Source organism: Neofelis nebulosa, chromosome 5 (assembly GCF_028018385.1).
Source record: "Neofelis nebulosa isolate mNeoNeb1 chromosome 5, mNeoNeb1.pri, whole genome shotgun sequence".
NCBI classification, from domain to species: Eukaryota; Metazoa; Chordata; class Mammalia; order Carnivora; family Felidae; genus Neofelis; species Neofelis nebulosa.
In genome coordinates, this window is record NC_080786.1 from 6241020 (window position 1) to 6260552 (window position 19533).

General features: G+C 39.9%; 1 protein-coding gene and 1 pseudogene across 2 annotated transcripts in view; both read left to right on the forward strand.

The window, feature by feature from the left end:
- The window catches only part of OXSR1 (oxidative stress responsive kinase 1), a 103604-nt gene that overhangs the window by 16035 nt on the left and 68036 nt on the right, over window positions 1-19533 (forward strand). Inside the window, exons 2-3 of one of the 2 annotated variants that reach the window (XM_058729419.1) lie at window positions 5800-5912; window positions 16084-16192. In XM_058729419.1, the coding sequence (XP_058585402.1) occupies window positions 5800-5912; window positions 16084-16192 (222 nt within the window). Of the gene's footprint in view, window positions 1-5799; window positions 5913-16082; window positions 16193-18805; window positions 18943-19533 lie in introns of those variants that run through there. The other variant, XM_058729420.1, reaches the window with a different exon arrangement.
- Window positions 7814-9796, forward strand: LOC131513000 (elongation factor 1-alpha 1-like; annotated as a pseudogene).

Here is a 19533-nt window from a genome sequence, read left to right on the forward strand (position 1 = left end):
TAAATCCAAAACCTATTTTAATGGAATGGGTATAGATGGGGAGTTGGTGGGGATCATTCTTCCTCATGTGTTTTGGTTAAGACTTAAGTACCTTATAGACATAGTAAACCTGCCCTGTGCCAAATACTTAAGGAGACACGGTAATGTGTTGTAACAGTTTAAGCATCCTACAAGAAGACAAAGGGCAAGGAAATGAACAATAGAGACATTTATTGGGCATCTATATGTCCCAGGCACATAGTCAGGAAATGAACACTTACTCTCCTGACAGCAGTGGGGCTGAAGTTTGAATCTAAGAATTTTTTCAGTTAGCTGGGCTGTGAGTTGGACTTTGAAAGGAGGCACGAGTACGTGTTAATATGTAGAAAGCAAAGTGAAGGACTTTTATAGAGGCATGGAGATGGGGATAATTAAATTTCATCTGGGGCACAGAAAAACAACCTGTTCAGTTATCAAGTGGTACAGTATTAAGTAGCTGCTGTGGTTTAGTGATTTGATGAATGACATTGTGTGAATGGTGTTTGAAGATTATCTTATTAATAAGCCTAGGCGTATATATATATATATATATATATATATATATACATATATATATATTTTAACAATCCAGTAAGCTTACTCAGTTTCCTAGTTATATGTGTACTGTACTTAGTTGTTGTAAGTGGAGTCATGAAATATGTAACTTTTTGAAAGTGGCTTTTTTTACTCAGCGTAATGCCCTTGAGGTTCATCCACGTAATGTGCGTATTAATAACTTGTCCATGTTTATTGCTGAGTAGTATTTCTCTCTATGGGTGTACCATAGTTCGTTTAACCATTCACCTGTTGAAGGATATTTGGGTAGTTTCCAGTTTGAGGCTGTTATGAATAAAGCTGCTATGAACATTTATATGTAGGTTTCTGTGTGAACATCTGTTTTTATTTCTGTGAAATAAATACCCAAGCGTGAGAATGCTGAGTTGTACAAGTCCACTTTCAGTTTTAAAAGAAATGACCAAACTATTCTCCAGAGTGACTGTACCATGGTTTTTTTTTTTTGTATTAATCATTAGCAATGTGGGAATGATCCAGTTTCATCACGTCCTCACCAGCATTTGCTATTATCACTTTATTTGTTTTATTTTTATTTTTTTTAATGTTTATTTATTTTGAGAGAGCGAGCATGAACAGGGGAGGGGCAGAGAGAGATGGAGAGAAAGAAATCCCAAGCAGGCTCCGTGCTGTCAGCACAGGGCCCGATGTGGGGCTTGATCTCACAAACTGAGATCACGACCTGAGCCAAAATCAAGAGTCAAACACTTAATCGACTGAGCCACCTAGGCACCCTGGTTAATACTACTACTAATATTATTAATAATAATAGTGATACTATCAATAATAATAAAGTGATTCATCACTTTAAAAAACATTTTAAGCCATTCTGGTAGGTTATCCATCTCCAACGAATTGCTTTTGCACCTTTGTCAGAAATCAGTGGGGCTTCAAATGTCTATCGACGGATGAATGAAGATGTGGTATATATACACAATGGAATACTGTTCGGCAATGAGAAAGAATGAAATCTTGCCATTTGCAACTACGTGGATGGAACTGGAGGGTATTATGCTAAGTGAAATTAGTCAGTTAAAGACAAACTTCATATGACTTCACTCATATGAGGACTTTAAGAGACAAAACAGATGAACATAAGGGAAGGGAAACAAATAATATAAAAACAGGGAGGGGGACAAAACATAAGAGACTCTTAAATATAGAGAACAAACAGAGGGTTGTGGGAGGGGGATGGGCTAAATGGGTAAGGGGCATTAAGGAATCTACTCCTGAAATCACTGTTGCACTATATGCTAACTAATTTGGAGGTGAATTAAAAAAAAAACAAATCAGCAGGGCTTATTTGTGTAAATCTATTTCTTGGTTCTTTGTTCTATTGTGTGTATTTTCAGCGTACAGATCCTCTTCATATTTTATTGGATTTATACCATTTCATTCATACAGTATTTCATTTTGGGGGAACAGGTTTCCACTTATTTGTTCATATCTGGAAATGGGGTTGGTTTCTTGTGCTGATTTTTTTTTTTTTTTTTTTTTTTTGGCAACCTTGCTAAACTGTCTTACAAGTTCTAGGAGCTTCTAGATTTCTTGGGGTTTTCTTTATAGACAATCATGTCATCTAAAATAAGGGCAGTTTTATTTCTTCTTTTCCAACTTGGGTGCTTTTTATTTCTTTTTCTTTATAATTATGGGTATCTCGTACTGTGTTGCCTAAGAGTGATGAGAATGGACAGCCTTGCCTTGTTCCCAGTTCAGAAGTATTCAGTCATTCACCACTAAGTATGTTGTTTGCTGTAAGGTTTTTTGTAGGTGTTCTTTATGAGGTTGAAGAAGCTCCCCTCTTCCTAGTTTGCTGAGAGCCTTTTATTATGAATGGTGTTGAATTTTTTAAAGGATGTTTTTCTGTGTCAGTTGATACATGATTTTTTTCCCCCTTTGGCTTGTCGATATAATGTGTCGCAGTGATTTTTTTTTCTTTCATAATGTGTCATCAGCCTCACATACCTGGAATACATGATGCTTGGTTGTGGTGCATTAGCTATTTTGGATTCAATGTGTTAATATTTTGTTAAGGATTTTACAGTTCAGTTCATGAGAGACATTGGTCTGTAGTTTTCTTAATTCTTTGATGTCCTTGTCTGGTTTTGGTATTGGTAACGACTGGTTGCATAAAATGGGTTGGGAGGTGTTCCCACTTCTTCCATTTCTGGAAAACGTGTAAAATGACTGTTAATTCTTTTGTTAGTGTTTGGTAAAGTTCTGGGGATTTTTTTTTTTAAGAACTTTTCAATTACAAATTTGATTTCTTTAATAGGGTTAGTATTATTCAGGTTATCTATTTCATCTTGGCTGAGTTTTGATAGTTGTTTTCAAAGAATTGGCCCATTTTTTCTAAATTGTGGAATTAGGAACTGAAGTTGTTTGTGGTATTCTCTTTTTTGAAAATTTGAGGTAAAAGTCACATAACCATATCCACCATTTTATTTATTTTTTATTTCTTTATTTTTTAATGTTTATTTATTTTGAGAGAGAGAGAACACACTCGTGCCAGTGGGGAGGGGCAGAAAGAGGGTGTGGGGAGAGAGAGAGAGAGAGAGAGAGAGAGAGAGAGAGAGAGAGAGAATCTCAAGCAGGCTCCATGCTATCAACATGGAGCCTGATTCGGGCTCGATATCATGAATCTTGAGATCACGACCTGAGCCGAAATCAAGAGTGGGACGCTTAACCCACTGAACCACCCAGGTGCCCCAAAACCCACCATTTTAAAAGTGTGCATTTCAGTGGTTTTTTTAGTATAGTCACAGGATTTTGCAACCTCTGTCTAAATCCAGAACATTTTCATTATCCCAGAAAGAATCCTGTTCCTTTTAAGCAGTAACTTTCGTTGTCTTCTTTTCCTAGCCCCTGGCAACTAGTAATATATTTTCTGTATGGATTTGCCTGATTTGGACATTTCATATAAATGGAGTCATACAATTTGTGGTTGGTTTATTTCACACAGCATAATGGTTTCAAGGTTAGCCATGTTGCATATATCAGTACCTGCTCCTTGGTTCGTGGTCCCATCATTCTGACCTCTGCTTCCGTTAACTCTTCTTCTCTGACTCTGGCTCTCCTTCCTCCCTCTTATAAAGAAAGACCCTTATAATTACACTGGGCCCACCCAGATTATCCAGGGTAATCTTCTCATCCTTAATTTAACATAATAACACATGCAGTCTTCTTGCCATATAAGGTAACATTCACAGGTTTCGAAGATTAGGACATGGACCCTTTGTGGGGGACCATTATCTACCTACCACACGGCCATTAGATTTTGTGTTATCCACTGCTCCCTGAGCTTCTATTCTTTCTCTTTTTCTTTCTTTTTGTTTTTTTTTTTCAGTCCATTTTCTCTCTGTTGTTTAGATTGAGTATGCTATTGATCTTGTCCTCAAGTTCACCAAATTTATCCTCCATCATCTGTACTATTAAGCCTATCCAGCACTTTTTTATTTTGGAAATTGCATATTTCAGTTGTACACATAATTTCCATTTGGTGGTTTTAAAAAAATAACTTCTGTTTCTTTGCTAAAATTTTCTATTTTTTTATTTAGGGGAATTCTTAATTGTTTATCAAAGCATTTTTATGATGACTGCCTTAACATTTTTGTCGGATAACTCCAAATTGTGATTCACTTTGGTGTTGACATCAGTGTGGTTCTCACTCTCATCCAAGTGTGTTTTTCCTGATTCTTGGTGTGCGATTTAAAAAAAAAAATGTTATCCTGGACATTTAAGATATTAATATGAGGCAACTCTTGATCCTGTTTAAGTCTTCTGTTTTAGTAGGCAATAACTCCATTTAGGTTTAAATTTTTTTTTTTTTTAACGTTTATTCATTTTTTGAGACAGAGAGAGACAGAGCATGAATGGGGGAGGGTCAGAGAGAGGGAGACACAGAATCCGAAACAGGCTCCAGGCTCCGAGCTGTCAGCACAGAGCCCGACGCGGGGCTCGAACTCACGGACCGCGAGATCATGACCTGAGCCGAAGTCGGCTGCTTAACCGACTGAGCCACCCAGGCGCCCCCTTTTAAATTTTTTTTTTTTCCCAACGTTTTTATTTATTTATTTATTTATTTTTGGGACAGAGAGAGACAGAGCATGAACGGGGGAGGGGCAGAGAGAGAGGGAGACACAGAATCAGAAACAGGCTCCAGGCTCCGAGCCATCAGCCCAGAGCCTGACGCGGGGCTCGAACTCACGGACCGCGAGATCGTGACCTGGCTGAAGTCGGACGCTTAACCGACTGCGCCACCCAGGCACCCCACCAGGCGCCCCTTTTTAGGTTTAGTGTGTAGGTCCTGGCCTGCTTTTGTGCAATCACATGCTCTACCACTGAGCTATACCTACTCTGGCCTGCTTTTGTGAGCTGGGTAATTCCTATGATAATTTAGTTTTCAGAGCTCTGCATTGCTATTCTCTTCTTTATTATTCTGGCATCACAGGGAGTCCTGCTTGATCTCTACAGGTGCTGCTTGCGCTGACTGGTGGGTGCAGGTCCCCATCTCTGCTACTGCTAAGGGCAGATTGCCTGGACATTGCCCCACGTGGGGCAGATCTGGTCTGCTTCTGTCTGGGGCTGGGGTGGAGACCCTGCTGATGCTGATGCTGTGATGACTGGGGATCCTCCACTGTCTGAGATAAGGACTGGGGAGTCTGTCTTCCCTCTAGGTCTCTGCTAAGCTTCCCCCTTCACAGTCTTTGGCCAAAAAGCAAGATTTTCTTGTTTGTCCGTCTATGTTGGTGGTTCCGGGTTTCAGGCTTTTCTTGTGCCCAGCCATGGATATATGGGAGATAAAAGGAAAACCCAATGAACTCACAGTGGTGCTTTTCCTCACATCCCAAGGCCCCTGGCTCATCCACCTTCTTTTAGGGTCATCTTAGGATTGTCTGATGAATTCTTTCTAGGGTATTCAGTTGTATTCAGAAGAGAGGAGCAGGGAAAGGTGAGCCTGTGCCATCATACTCAGGAACTGGACCTGTAGCCATTTTGATTCTTCCTCCCTGCCAGTATTTATTAGCAATTCTATGAAATGGTCGAAGGCCTTTGCTTTTATTGACACCCTGCTTTTTAGGGTGTCATCTGTTGTTGAGTGTAGGAACAAGATAAGGATTATTCTCTTGTTAAATTGTGTGGGAATTAGAAATGTCATGTTCTTATCTATTCATCTATTCATTTACTCATTTATGTATTTATCTTTAGGGAGCGGAGCAACGGCTGTGGTCCAGGCAGCGTACTGTGCCCCTAAAAAGGAGAAAGTGGCAATCAAACGGATAAACCTTGAGAAATGTCAGACTAGCATGGATGAACTCCTGGTATGCACATCTCCTATTTATTTCTTGGAGAAATACACTTCTGTGTATATTCATGTTGGAGTGAAAAATAACCAGAAATTTTTTTATTGCTTTTCTAAAAAGAAGGTTAAGTAATGTTTTTTGTAAATTTGTAAAATAAGTAAAATATTATAAATTAAGTACTGTTTATTGTAAAATTTACAAAAATCCAGGGAAACAAAAAAATTAGTTGTAACCCTCTCATTCTGAGATTAATACTTGCTATATAGTTTTTTAGACTGTGTACATTTAAATATCTTTGTATTTTTATGATAATGTAGCCATCTACTTGTTCTTTTCATTGAAAATTTAATCAAATTTTTCTATGTCTATATGTATGAATTAAAATGCTTTTCAGTATGTGTGTGCTTTTCCATTACGTAGGTAGACCACATATTATTTAACCTATTTCTGGTATCGGACAGTTAATTTTTTTCTCTTTTTTATTGTTATAAACCTTGCTTCCTTGCTCGTCTCTTTCCTTAAACTATTATCATGCTGGTATCGTGCAGTTACGACACCTGGGTTGAGTGGAATATGCTTGAAAAGGCTTTGGCCTCCTAGGAACATGGTACCAGTCTGCATTCTGACCACTGATGCAAGGTGAGAGGCAGAATGACCCCCAAGCAGCATTGCCTTCTCCAAACGCTGGGGAAAAAGAGAGGAAAGGGAGACTCAAGGATTAGTAGCTACAAGAGATGTCCTGTGGCATTAAAAGAGGGTCACACAGAGATTGTTTTGTACTTCTTTTATGAGCCCTGACACCCAGAGCTGTGGGTGTGTAGTCAGTTTCAGCAATAAGACATGAGGTAGATTTTCAAATCGTTTCACTTTGTAAATCCTCAGTTTCTTTGGCTTAAAATGGAAATAATAATATCTGTTTTGTGTACTTCACGAGGTTTTTCTTGAGGATCAAATGACCCAGTACCTGAAAACTATAAACTGCCATGCAAATGTGAACTAATATTGTTATTTTCTTAAGTATTTGTCTAAGATCATGTGCAGTGAGTGATAGGAAGGCAGGAGTTAGGCCTGGGATGATCTGCCAGTCCAGAAGTCTTTCCGCTCCCAGACTGGATTTAATTTCTGGTGTAACCTGCACTGAGTATTAGGGAAGACTGGGATAAAAGGAAAAGGGATAATAGAATTACACATTGAACTTTCAGCAGAGGAAACAGATGCATTTCTTAGGAGTTGGTAATGTATGAGCAGAAGCTGAAAAAGAAAGTTTCTGGTATGATCTTGAGCCTCTCTGGTGAGAGAACATACACTTGAAGGGAGATGCTGCTGGAAATCCTACACAGTGATCTTGGATTTACGGATGTCCGCAACCCCTTAGGGCATCATTTGGATATTGAACTGCAGTGATCATACAAAAAGGCTATAAATCGTAAACTAATTCTTTTGAGGAAACACAATTTTTTTTTTCTAATGTTAATTTTTGAGAGAGAGAGAGAGAGAGAGATAGCACCTGTGAGGGGCAGAGAGAGAGAGGGACAAAGGATCTGAAATGGGCTCTGACAGTGGAAAGCCTGATGCGGGACTCGAACTTACAAACTGTGAGATCATGACCTGAGCTAACGTCAGACAGTTAGCTGACTGAACCACGCAGGTGCCCCTTGAGGAGAAACAAAATTTTTAACCTATATAATTAAGACTGGAATTTGAGAAGCCCAGTATGAATTTGTATCATTTGTCAGTTACTTTACATAACCCTTAAGGAGAGCTTACAGGTGAATGAAAGTCTTATTATTTATTACTTTATGATTAAAGAAATGAAAGTTCAAAGCTTAAATAACTTGACTGTGTTCGTATGACCATAATAGCAAACATCTTTTCAGTGATAGGCACTTAAGTGTACTTTACCCTCCTAAATGCCTCCCATGAGACAGGTAGTAGCTACATTTTAGATGAAGGAAGTAAATCCTACGATAAGTGACAGGGTCCGGATTAAAAATCAGGTCTTTCTGAGTCAGGTCTATCGTTTTCTACTTCACATAATACTAACTAATTATAATCTTGCTTCAAAAGTAGAACATCTGTTCTCAGATGTTTGACCTCTTGAAAGAAACATTTGTGTATTAACACTAGGGCCTTACTCGTAGAGGAATGCGTGTTTGGCATAGCTTGGTAAAAGAAATAGGTTAGCTTTTTTGCCATGGGTTTGCCTCCAGAACACACGTGTCGTGAAAACCACCACTGAACCTAAACCAAAATGGGAAAAGACTCATGTCGACATCGTCGTCGTTGGACACGTAGGTTCGGGCAAGTCTACCACTACTGGTCATCTGATCTACAAATGTGGTGGGATTGACAAAAGAACTATCAAAAAATTTGAGAAGGAGGCTGCTGAGATGGGAAAGGGCTCCTTCAGGTATACCTGGGTCTTGGAGAACCAAAGCCAAACGGGAACGTGGTGTCACCATTGGTATCTCCCTGGGGAAATTTGAGACCAGCAAGTTCTACATGACCATCATTGATGCCCCGGGACTCAGAGACTTTATCAAAAATATGATTACAGGCACCTCTCAGGCGAATTTGAAGCAGGTATCTTCAAGAAGGGGCAGACCCGTGAGCATGCCCTTCTGGCTTACACACTGGGCGTAAAACAACTTATTGTCAGTGTAACAAAATGGATTCCACTGAGCCCCCCTACAGCCAGAAGAGATACGAGGAAATCGTTAAGGAAGTCAGCGGCTACATGGAGGAAATTGGCTACAACCCCGACACTGTAGCATTGGTGCCAATTTCTGGTCGGAATGGTGACAGCGTGCTGGAACCAAGTGCTAACATGCCATTGGTTCAAGGGATGGAAAGTTAAGTGTAGAGTGGCAATGCCAGTGGAACCACGCTGCTTGGAGCTCTGGATTGCGTTCTGCCACCTGCTCGTCCAACTGACAAGCCCTTGCGTCTGCCCTTCCAGGATGTCTACAAAATTGGTGGTATTGGTGCTGTCCCTGTGGGTCGAGTGGAGACCGGTGTCCTTAAGGCAGGCCTGATGGTCACTTTTTCTCCAGTCAGTGTTACAACTGAAGTAAAGTCTGTTGAAATGCACCATGAAGCTTTGAGTGAGGCTCTTCCTGGGGACAACGTGGGCCTCAGTGTCAAGAACGTATGTGTCAAAGATGTTCATGGTGGCAGTGTGGCTGGTGACAGCAAAAATGACCCACCAATGGAAGCAGCTGGCCTCCCAGCTCTGGTGATTATCCTGAACCATCCAGGCCAGGTCAATGCCGGATATGCACCTGTGCTGGACTGTCACACAGCTCACATCACCCGCAAGTTCGCTGAGCTGAAAGAGAAGATGGACCGTTGTTCTGGAAAAAAGCTGGGAGATGGTCCTGAGTTCTTGAAATCTGGTGACGCTGCCATCGTTGATATGGTTCCTGGCACGCCCATGGGTGTCAAGAGCTTCTCTGACTGTCCTCCTCTGGGCTGTTTGCTGTTGGTGACATGAGACAGACGGTTGCTGGGGGTGTCATCAAAGCGGTGGACAAGAAGGCAGCTGGAACTGGCAGAGTCACCAAGTCTTCTAGAAAGCTCAGAAGGCTAAATGAATATTATCCCCAATACGTGCCATCCCAGTCTTAATCAGTGGTGGAAGAACGGTCTCAGAACTATTTGTGTCCGTTGGCCATTTAAGTTGAATAGTAAACGACTGGTTAATGACAGCAGTGCATCGTAAAACCTTCAGAAGGAAAGGAGAATGTTTTGTGGACCATTTGTTTTTTGTGTGTGTGACAGTTTTAAGTTACTAGTTTTTAAAATCAGTACTTTTTAATGGAAACAACTTGGCCAAAAATCTGTCACAGAGTTTTGAGACCCACTAAAACAAAAGTTTAATGAGAAAAAAAAAAAAAAAGAAATAGGTTAGATCTCCATCATTTTGCCCACCTAGTCCAATAAGCTTTAGATTGCAAATATAGTATTTATATATTTGACAAATAAGTGAAGGGAGGAGGAGAGTGACTTGTAGTAAAGCACATTTAAGATAATTGGCTTTTTTGGGGCGCAAACAAGTAAGGTCCCACCAAAGCCTGAAGAAACATCGGGAACATAAAGAATGCTGGATTTATGTGTGGTATTTGTAGGGTCAGGAGCTGAGATCTGAGTGAGAAGGGCTCTGTTTCTGAGAGTCGAGAAGCCCTTTAAGTTTATCTTAAAAATCTTTTAGATCAACATACCAAACTTTTGGTGTTGTGATTTTTAATTTTTTTTTTCAAAATTATCTTTACAATAACGTAGAAAGGGTGCTGACGTGAACCAGATTATAGGTGCGTATCCTGTGTGACAGTTATCAGTGAGGAGGCAGTATAGCGCTCCTTTCTTTTGTCAAAATGTTTTCTTGTCTGACAGCCTTTGCTAAGTGTGATTGGGAAATCAGCTGTCAAATTTTACTACATTTATTTTCTCCAGAGATATTATTCACAGGCACACTATGCAGTATTTTGAGCTTTTTCTCTTCTCTGGTAGATACTAGGACTAGATTCATTGGACAAACACTTGAGGGGAACATGAAGAGACTTAAAATGTCTTTCTATCTACTAGGAGGCTCACAATCCAGTTGAAGAGTCAAAACTCTTGGGATGCCTGGCTGGCTCAGTCGGTTAAGTGTCTGACTCTTGATCTCAGCACAGGTCTTGGTCATGAGTTCCAAGTCCTGCGATGGGCTCCACCCTGGGCATGAAGCCTATTTGGGGGAAAAAAAAAAAAAAAAAAAAAAGTTAAGACTCTTGTGTCCTATACAAGGCCAAGCATGACAAACACCTGGAAGAGGTATTAAGTACTTTGAAGTAAGAGAGGAGGCATCCTCCTGGTTACAAAAATGGAGGCCTCCGTGGAGATGTTTGTGTTCTGGCCCACCAGAGCTGGGGGATACTTTGAACAGAGATAGAAACCTTACTAGGCAGGGGTGTAGAGTTGGGAAAGAATTCTTTTTATGTATATATTCATAAATATTAATATCCCTGAAACGTTTTCATAAAATAATTTTAATTATATTATGTGGGACACACACTGATTTTCTATTTCTTTTTTTTGTTTCTAACATTACCTACTTAAGTTTGTTTCCTGGCCCATGTGGGTTGCGGCCCATAATTTGAGGTACAATGGGCCATACAAAGAGGTATTAAGATTCTAAATTCAGGCAGTGACAGTAATAATGGAAAGGAAGGCACATTCCCTAGACATTTTATTATTTTATTTTATTTATTTTTTAAAGTTTATTTATTTTGAGAGAGAGAGAGAGAGAACAGCAGAGGGTCAGAGAGATAATTCCAAGCAGACTCCACACCGTCAGCGCAGAGCCTGATGCGGGACTCAAACTCAAGAACCACGAGATCATGACTGGACCCAAAATGAAGAGCTGGACGCTTAACCAACTGAGTCACCCAGGTGCCCCCTGCTCAGACATTCGATAGATGGAAGAATTGTTTGTTTCATATTGAGCATTCCATGAGGGCAGGGACTTTATTGTGTTCACTCTGTATGAGTGAATAACTTAACATTACTTGGGGGCCTGACTGAATGGTGTGAAACAGATGAAAACTGCTTGCATTGGGGTAATTAGAAAATCAGGAATAAATGTTACAAATGGAGATGCGTTCCAGGAATGAAAAGTGATTAAGCAATACTTGAGAGCCTCTGGTGGAGAACGAAGTCCACACAAAAGCTGTGGCAGCAGCAGGTAACAGGACTGTCAAGAAAGCACTTTCAGTAGGGGGGTGGAATTCATTTTGATGTGGAAGGGAGCCACTGGGAAAATTGAGTCAGGAATATAGCATTCTTGCAAAACTTATATACATATTTTTCCTTTTGAACTGAAAGGGAAAAAGATAATTTCAGTGGGAGTTAAGATAAAGGAACCCTCCCTCCCACCCCTTAAAGGAATAGACGAGAAGGAAAGAAATCTTTAAGGCCCTTTCGGTTTTTGAATTTGATGGTTCTCTGATAGTCTCCTGTTAGAAGACCCTTTGTGAGCTGTCCCTGCCCACCCCCCACCCCCCCCGCCACGCCCCAGAGTAAAGCTGAAAACCCTTAGTTTCAGTTTAAGACATTGGACAGTTTGACCCCAACTCTGTGCATGAATTGTCACACTGTCTTACCTCCCTCATCCAGTGAGTCACCAAGTCCTATGGTGTATACTTCTTCAGCACAGCTCTTGACTCCTCCCTGTCTTTCCATTCATATTGCCACTTATTTTTTTTTTTAGCATTCTGTTTTTTAAAATTATTTTTAGATGTTTATTTTGAGAGAGAGAGAACATGTGCACAAGTCGGGGGAGGGCGGAGAGAGAGAATCCCAAGTAGGCTCCACATTGTCAGCCCAGAGCCTGATCCTGGCCTCAATCTCATGAACCCGGAGATCGTGATCTGAGCCGAAATCAAGAGCTGGACGCTCAACGGACTAAGCCACCCAGGCGCCCCTAAAACTGTATTTTGAGATAGTTTTAAACTTCTAGAAGAGTTGCAAAAGAAGTACAGAAAGTTCCTGTATGCTGTTCACCCAGGTTCTCCTGACAGTAACATAACCACAGTGTAAATACCCAAACCGAGTAACTGGTTATTTATAATTTTTCAGGCCACCATTGTCCCTCACCCAGGTCATAGCAACAGCCTTAGGCAGTATCATTGCCTTTAGTCTCGCCTTCCCACACTTACTTCTAATTGTAGCTAGAGTGTTTTTATGAAATGGCATATATAGTTAAAGCTCTGATGCCTTCCCTTTGCTGTTAAGGTGAAGCCTGAATTCTTGAACACACTTACACAGTCCTTTATGATACGGTCCCAAGTAACTCAACAGTCAAACCTGTAAAACTTACAGGAAGCCATCCCTGATTATCACTCCTATTTTTTGATAATTGGCCTCTCCAGTGAAATCACGTAGTATCTAGTACTTCTCCTATCAAACTATTTATCATTGTGTGTTGTTAAATTAGTATTGGTCTGACTTCTTCACTTGACTGTAAGTTTCATGAGGGCTCACCCTCGTAGTCAAGCACCTAGCACTGCGCCTGGCACATTGGTAAATGTCCGTTGAAAGCATGAACTGCTTGCCTTAGACAGGTTTACTCATTGCATCCTAAAACATGTCTTGCGTATTTCATCTTTTGTGTGGTTGTGCCTCTCACCTTCTACTGCTGTCGTTTCCCTATATCCTACCGCACTAAACCTCGTTCTTACCTCCTTTGCAAGGACTTCTTGCCTACCTTCATTGTTCTTTCCAGAGGATTCTTGTAACATGCTATCTTTACAACTTGCTGGCAATATATGTTGTCCTATATATTCCCTCTCCTATGTACTTCTCATCCCCTTTAATCTTCATAGCACTATGTCAACAGGCAGGTGCTGACTTTAGTTTTACTTAGGTTTTAGTACAGAAGACTGTGCTGGTGACTTTGGAGGTTGGAAAAATGCATACGGCAAGGTCCTTGCTATAAAGGAATTTACATTCAAGTAGAAACGGTAAGCAAAACTAAGGTTCACAGAGCACTGCTTTTGAATCAGAGCCTATGGGCAACTTTTACACAATTGGCTCTACTGTACAAAGACCAAGGGCATAGGGCAAGTACAGTAATTGAATAAGTAAAAAGTTGTATAAATTAATTCATTCAATAAATATTTGTTGAAGGTGTACTGTGTGCCAGGCACAGTGTTAAGTGCCACGAATACAGAGTCGTAGCTTTCACTGAGCTTAAAGTTTTGTGAAGGTTACAGAAAAATAAATAAGCAGTTACTATATAATATGATAAGTTCTGCAGTGTTTAGGGAATCTACTTTTTTGTGTGACTTTTTAAAAATTCAAGTATAATTAACAAACACTGTTATATATTAGTTTCAGGAGTACAGTATAACGATTCAACAATTTTGTACAATACTCAGCGCTCACGATAAGTATACTTTTAATTCCCTTTATGTATTTCACCCCCCCCCCCACACACACACACACTTCCCCTTTGGCAACCACCAATTTGTTCTCTGTATTTAAGAGTCTGTTTTTTTGTCTGTCTCTTTATTTTCTTGGTTTTGTTTCTTAAATTCTGTATATGAGTAAAATCATACGTTGTCTTCCTCTGACATATTTCACTTGGCCATTATACCCTCTAGGGCCATCCATGTTATTGCAAATGGCAAGATGTCATTCTTTTTTAGGCTAATAGCCCAGTGTGTGTGTGTGTGTGTGTGTGTGTGTGTGTAATATGCACCAGCTTGCATTTAGAGATCCACTTTTGGAAGTACTTGCTTTCAGGAGCTCTCAGTCCACCAGGGAGGAACAGATAAGTAAGCACCCAATGCACTCTCCAGTACATATGGGCTGTGATGTAAAGAGATACACAGGGAGTTTGGAAGCAACCTTGGGGAACTGGTGGAAATGATATTTTGGCTAGATCAGAAGGAAGAATTGGCATTTTTAGCTAGGGTAAAATAATGATGGAAATCTATTTGAGGCAGAGGGAACAATAGGGTTAAATATCCATGGTTGAAGAAGCATGCTCACCTGAAGTTTACTGTGGCTGGATTGTAGAGGGTATTTTGGGGTAGGGTCAGTGAAGGGAGTAGGATTGAGACTGGAGAGGTAGGCAGGGCCCAGATCACTCAGGGCTATATGAGGCATTTTATCTCACCCAGCCTAATTTAAATGCATAACCCCAAGGTTGTAGATAAACTTAGAGGGTGCTCAGGTTTCTACTTTGGATTTAGTTTATGACCTTGTCCTGCTTCAGGAGATTTCTTTTCAGAGTGAGAATTGTTCATTAATTCAGAAAAATGGGATGAAACGATATTTTCAAAATAAAACAAAACCCACAAACCAAAAGGAACCTCTACCTGAATAGACATTTTCCCATAGAAGACCTACAGATGACCAACAGGCACATGAAAAATGCTCAACATCACTCATCATCAGGGAAATGCAAATCAAAACCACCTCCCACCTGTCAGAATGGCTAAAATCAAAAAGACAAGAAATAAAAGTGTTGGTGAGGATGTGGAGAAAAGGGAAGGAACCCTCGTGCACTACTGGGAATTCAAACTGATGTAGCCACTGTGGAAAACGGTATGGAGGCTTCTCAAAAAATTAAAAATAGAACTACCATATGATCTAGTAATTATTCCACCGCTGGGTATTTACCGCCTAAAAATGAAAATACTAATTTGAGAAGATATTTGCACCCCTGTGTTTATCGCAGCATTGCTTACCATAGCCAAGATTTGGAAGCAACCCAAGTGTCCATCTATAGATTGAATGGATAAAAAAGATGTGATTTTTACACAGACACACACACAGTGGAATACTACTCAGACATAAAAAATCATGGAGTCCTGCCATTTGTGGCAACGTGGATGGGCCTAGAGGATACTATATTAAGTGAAGTAGGTCAGACAAAGAAAAACAAATACCGTATGATTTCACTTGCATGTGGAATCTAACAAACAAAACGAGAACAAACAAAAACCAGACTGCTAAATACAGAGAACAATCTCACCGTGGGGGTGCAGGGTGATGGGTGAGCTAGATAAAGGAGACTGAGAGATATAAACTTCCAGTTATAAATAACTAAGTCACAGAAATGGAAAGTCCAGCATGGAGAATATAGTCAATAATATTATAATAATATTGTATGGTGACCACACTTCCCGTGGTGAGCAGTGAGTAATGTATAGAACTGTCAAGTCACTGGTGGTGTATACCTAGAACTCATACAACCTTGTATTTCAACTGTCTTTCAATAATAAAAATACATTTTAAAGACAGAATAAAGACACTTGAAGACAAGCAAAACAAAACAAAAACCACCCTCTGTTTATTAGTCATTATGCTCTATGGCTGTAAAACCAGATTTCCCAAGATGCTTTTTCAAGAGCACCTTGAAGTAACAACGTGTGTCCCCACGGAGGCCTTTGCGGTGTCGTGTGAGGCTCTGATAAGTAGTGCATGTTTCGAGTTTCAAAGATTATGAGTGGAATGACTAGTCAGAATGGACTGAGGGAAACTGAGGGTTTTTTTTCGTTTAACTCTTCTCAAGGAGGTCAGAGCCATGGAGATCTCACAGAGGCTTAAGCCAGCCTTGGATTTACAAATCTGAATTCGCTCACTTGTAGTGTTGTTTCAGGCTTGCGTATGATAAATTAATCCTATTTTCTCTTCCTTGTAGAAAGAAATTCAAGCCATGAGTCAGTGCCATCATCCTAATATTGTGTCTTACTACACGTCTTTTGTGGTAAAAGATGAGCTGTGGCTAGTCATGAAGCTGCTAAGTGGAGGTGAGTAGAGTATGGTGAAACACTAACTTCCGTTGGTTGGAAAGGTATTAAAGATATCCGGTTGGTTTTTTCCTGGTTTGGTTTTCGTGCACATTGGCATTGGAGGAGATGCTGAGGACTTAGTATCTGCTAAAGATGGGAGGGCATGAGCCGAGACAGGTTTCACACGTTGCATTTGGTTGCCATGCCTCTGAAGCCTCACTCCATCTCTGATGGTTCCCCACAGCTTCCTTTGTGCCATGACAGCAGCTTGTTGAAGGTTCTGGTCAAGGGTCTGACCATAACTTCTTATAGAATGACCCGCATTTCGGATTTATCTGGTTATTTCTTCCTGGTGATATTTAACTCGATTTGTTTCCCTTGCTTTCTTACAAATTAAAAATTGGACCCAAAGGCTTGATTCGATGTAAGTTAGAAATTTTTGGACAGTATTTTGTGGGTGATGCTGTGTTCGTAGTGCATCACACCAGGAAGTGTTGCTTTCTGGTTATATCTTTAATGGTGATGTGACTTTTGATTGCTTGAGATTTTGACAGCCAGACCTCACCGTGGAAAAGTTAACTTGTTCCCCTTTGCAGCTAGCGAGTAATCTGTGAGGTGATACTTGGGCACTGAGAGGATCCAGTTCCCCACCTTTTTTTTTTTTTTCCCATTTTTTAAAGTTTATGTGTTTATTTTGGAGACAGCGAGAGAGAGAGACAGAGAGGGCATGAGCAGGAGAGGGGCAGAGAGAGAGAATCCCAAGCAGGTTCTGCACTGTCAGCGCAGAGCCCTACGTGGGACTCAGTCCCACCAACCGTGAGATCATGACCTGAGCCGAAACCCAGAGTCAGCCGCTTAACTAACTGAGCCACTCAGGCGCCCCTCCCCCCTTACTCTTTCCTTTAATGATTTTAGCATCCATTCACAGTCCTTGTTTGAATTAATTATTCTGTCAAGGGTTGCAGAATGGTGACTTTTCTCATTGCATCCTTTCTTTTACATTTGTAAACTTGGCATTGTTCTGTGTAAAGGAACTTTACCTCATTAACTGGAGTTCTTTGGGTAATCTGTATTGTGGTTCCTACTAAAAATGCAAGATAAATAATTGATTTTTTTTTTTCAGTACTAATTTTCAGAGTAAAGAGTTGATTTAATACTCACCTCCAGTGGTTGCAAATAGGGTTTGTTTGTTTTTTTCCTTTTTCCTGTTGGGTAAGGCTTTCATTTTTTTTTTTTTTTTTTTTTTTTTTTTTTTTTTTTTGAGTGTCATCATAGACACAAGGAATTTTATATATTTAGTGTCTTTCAATGTAGTTTTACTCTCTTCTTTGGATGCTCGGGTCATCCAAAATTTTGTCATTAGGACTCTCTTTTTTTTTTTTTTTTTTATTTATTTATTTTTTTTTTATTTTTTTTTTTCAACGTTTTTTATTTATTTTTTGGGACAGAGAGAGACAGAGCATGAACGGGGGAGGGGCAGAGAGAGAGGGAGACGCAGAATCGGAAACAGGCTCCAGGCTCCGAGCCATCGGCCCAGAGCCTGACGCGGGGCTCGAACTCACGGACCGCGAGATCGTGACCTGGCTGAAGTCGGACGCTTAACCGACTGCGCCACCCAGGCGCCCCTTTAGGACTCTCTTTAAGCTTATTCCTATGTCCTTTTGACATGAATGCGTTAGTCTTTGGTTACTTCCTTGTTTTTTGGTTCAGGATTTCCTAGGGTCACGTTTATATTACTTTTCCTAGATCCACAATCAGCCAATACTCCAAGGAGTTCTGATTTTTGTTAGGGGAAGGGTATTTAGAAAGCATAAGTAGGATGTTTGGTCATTGCTACATCATTATCGTCACTTCTAGTTGAAAGAGCTTAGAAATATATTAAAAATTATGATTTGGAATTAATATTTCCATTTCAAGTTTAACATTATAGACTTTTGAAGCTTCTTTGAAATTATACGTGAATCTCTTTTCTCTTATACAGAAAATTTTGGTCCCCAGTATTATGATTAAGTATGGTGCTTTATCCTGCCATATGTATACAGTTATTTCTGCTTAAGTCCTTAGAATAAAATGTAAGTATTACTGATGGCCAGAAGCAGACCATTGTCACTAGATTGGACATTTTGTTGTTATGGTTATCTGAAGGCCCAAGTCACGTAGTAAATTAGACATTTTGCCAAAGCATGGATTTGAATCGTGGCGAGATTGGGAGGACTAGTGAGTGATGGAGCCACCCGACCTTCCCATCACTGTGCTGCTTGGTTTTTGTTTGCATATGTATTTTGTGTAGGAGCATGATTTTCCATTTTAGAATTGAACACTTGACTTCCCTAGCGAGGCCATAAAGGAAAGAGCATAGGCTTTAGAATTAAATTCCAGCTTTCCTACTTAGCCGGTTTATGTCATTGGGCAAATTATTTAAACCCTTTGAACCTGTTAACTTTTCTGTCACATGGGGATACCTTTCTGTATTTTAGGTATTGGGGAGTAGTAATTGAGATGACGTACGTCAAGCATCTATAATTGTGCTGACATGTAGATGCACAAGAAATTGAGTCATTAATAATAATCCCATGTTATTTGATGCTTTTCAGTGTAGCCAGAATCACCTTTTTGTTTCAATCCCATTAGTGACACACTGGAGAAACTGGATTGCTTTGTTAAAGGCCTTGTTCATATGATGGTTGGAATCCTTGCTAACACCAACCACCTTTCAAGATGGTGGTCAAGCATGGTTCTTTCAGTATGGACAGATATGGGAATATTAGGTAATACTGTATCTTTCATTATTGATCACCTATAGCATAATTTGCTTTATTTGTAACTTACAAAAATGTGTAATACAGAGTTTTTAATGTTTTGCTGAAAAGTCCTCTGATGAATAGCAATACTTTGTCTGCTTAATTCTTTCATCCGTACCTGTATGCCAGCCCATGCTTTCTGCTACTCCTGAGCAGAACGAATGTATATTTTTTAAGAAATCCCCGTTTCTTCTGCAGGGAGTATATATCCTGATCTCAGAAGGGGCAGGACATGTAGCCGGGTGGGACGTCTATTAAATGTACCTTTCTGTCTCTCCTCATCTTAGGTTTACTGGGACAGTGCCCAACTTTTCCAGCCTAGGACTCAGCACGTTTCCTGGGGGATAATTTTCAAACATGTTCCAGCTGTTATGTTAACTCTTTTTATAATTACTTACCTTTTTTTTTTTTTGAGTCAACGTAATCTTCCATCTAAGCCTTTAAAAATATTAAAGAATTGCATCTTTTTTAGGAAAATGAAATCTTGCTTGTTTTAGTCAGAAAGTGAATAAACATTTAAGCTGAAGAAATACATTAAATACTTTTAGAAAACAAAAG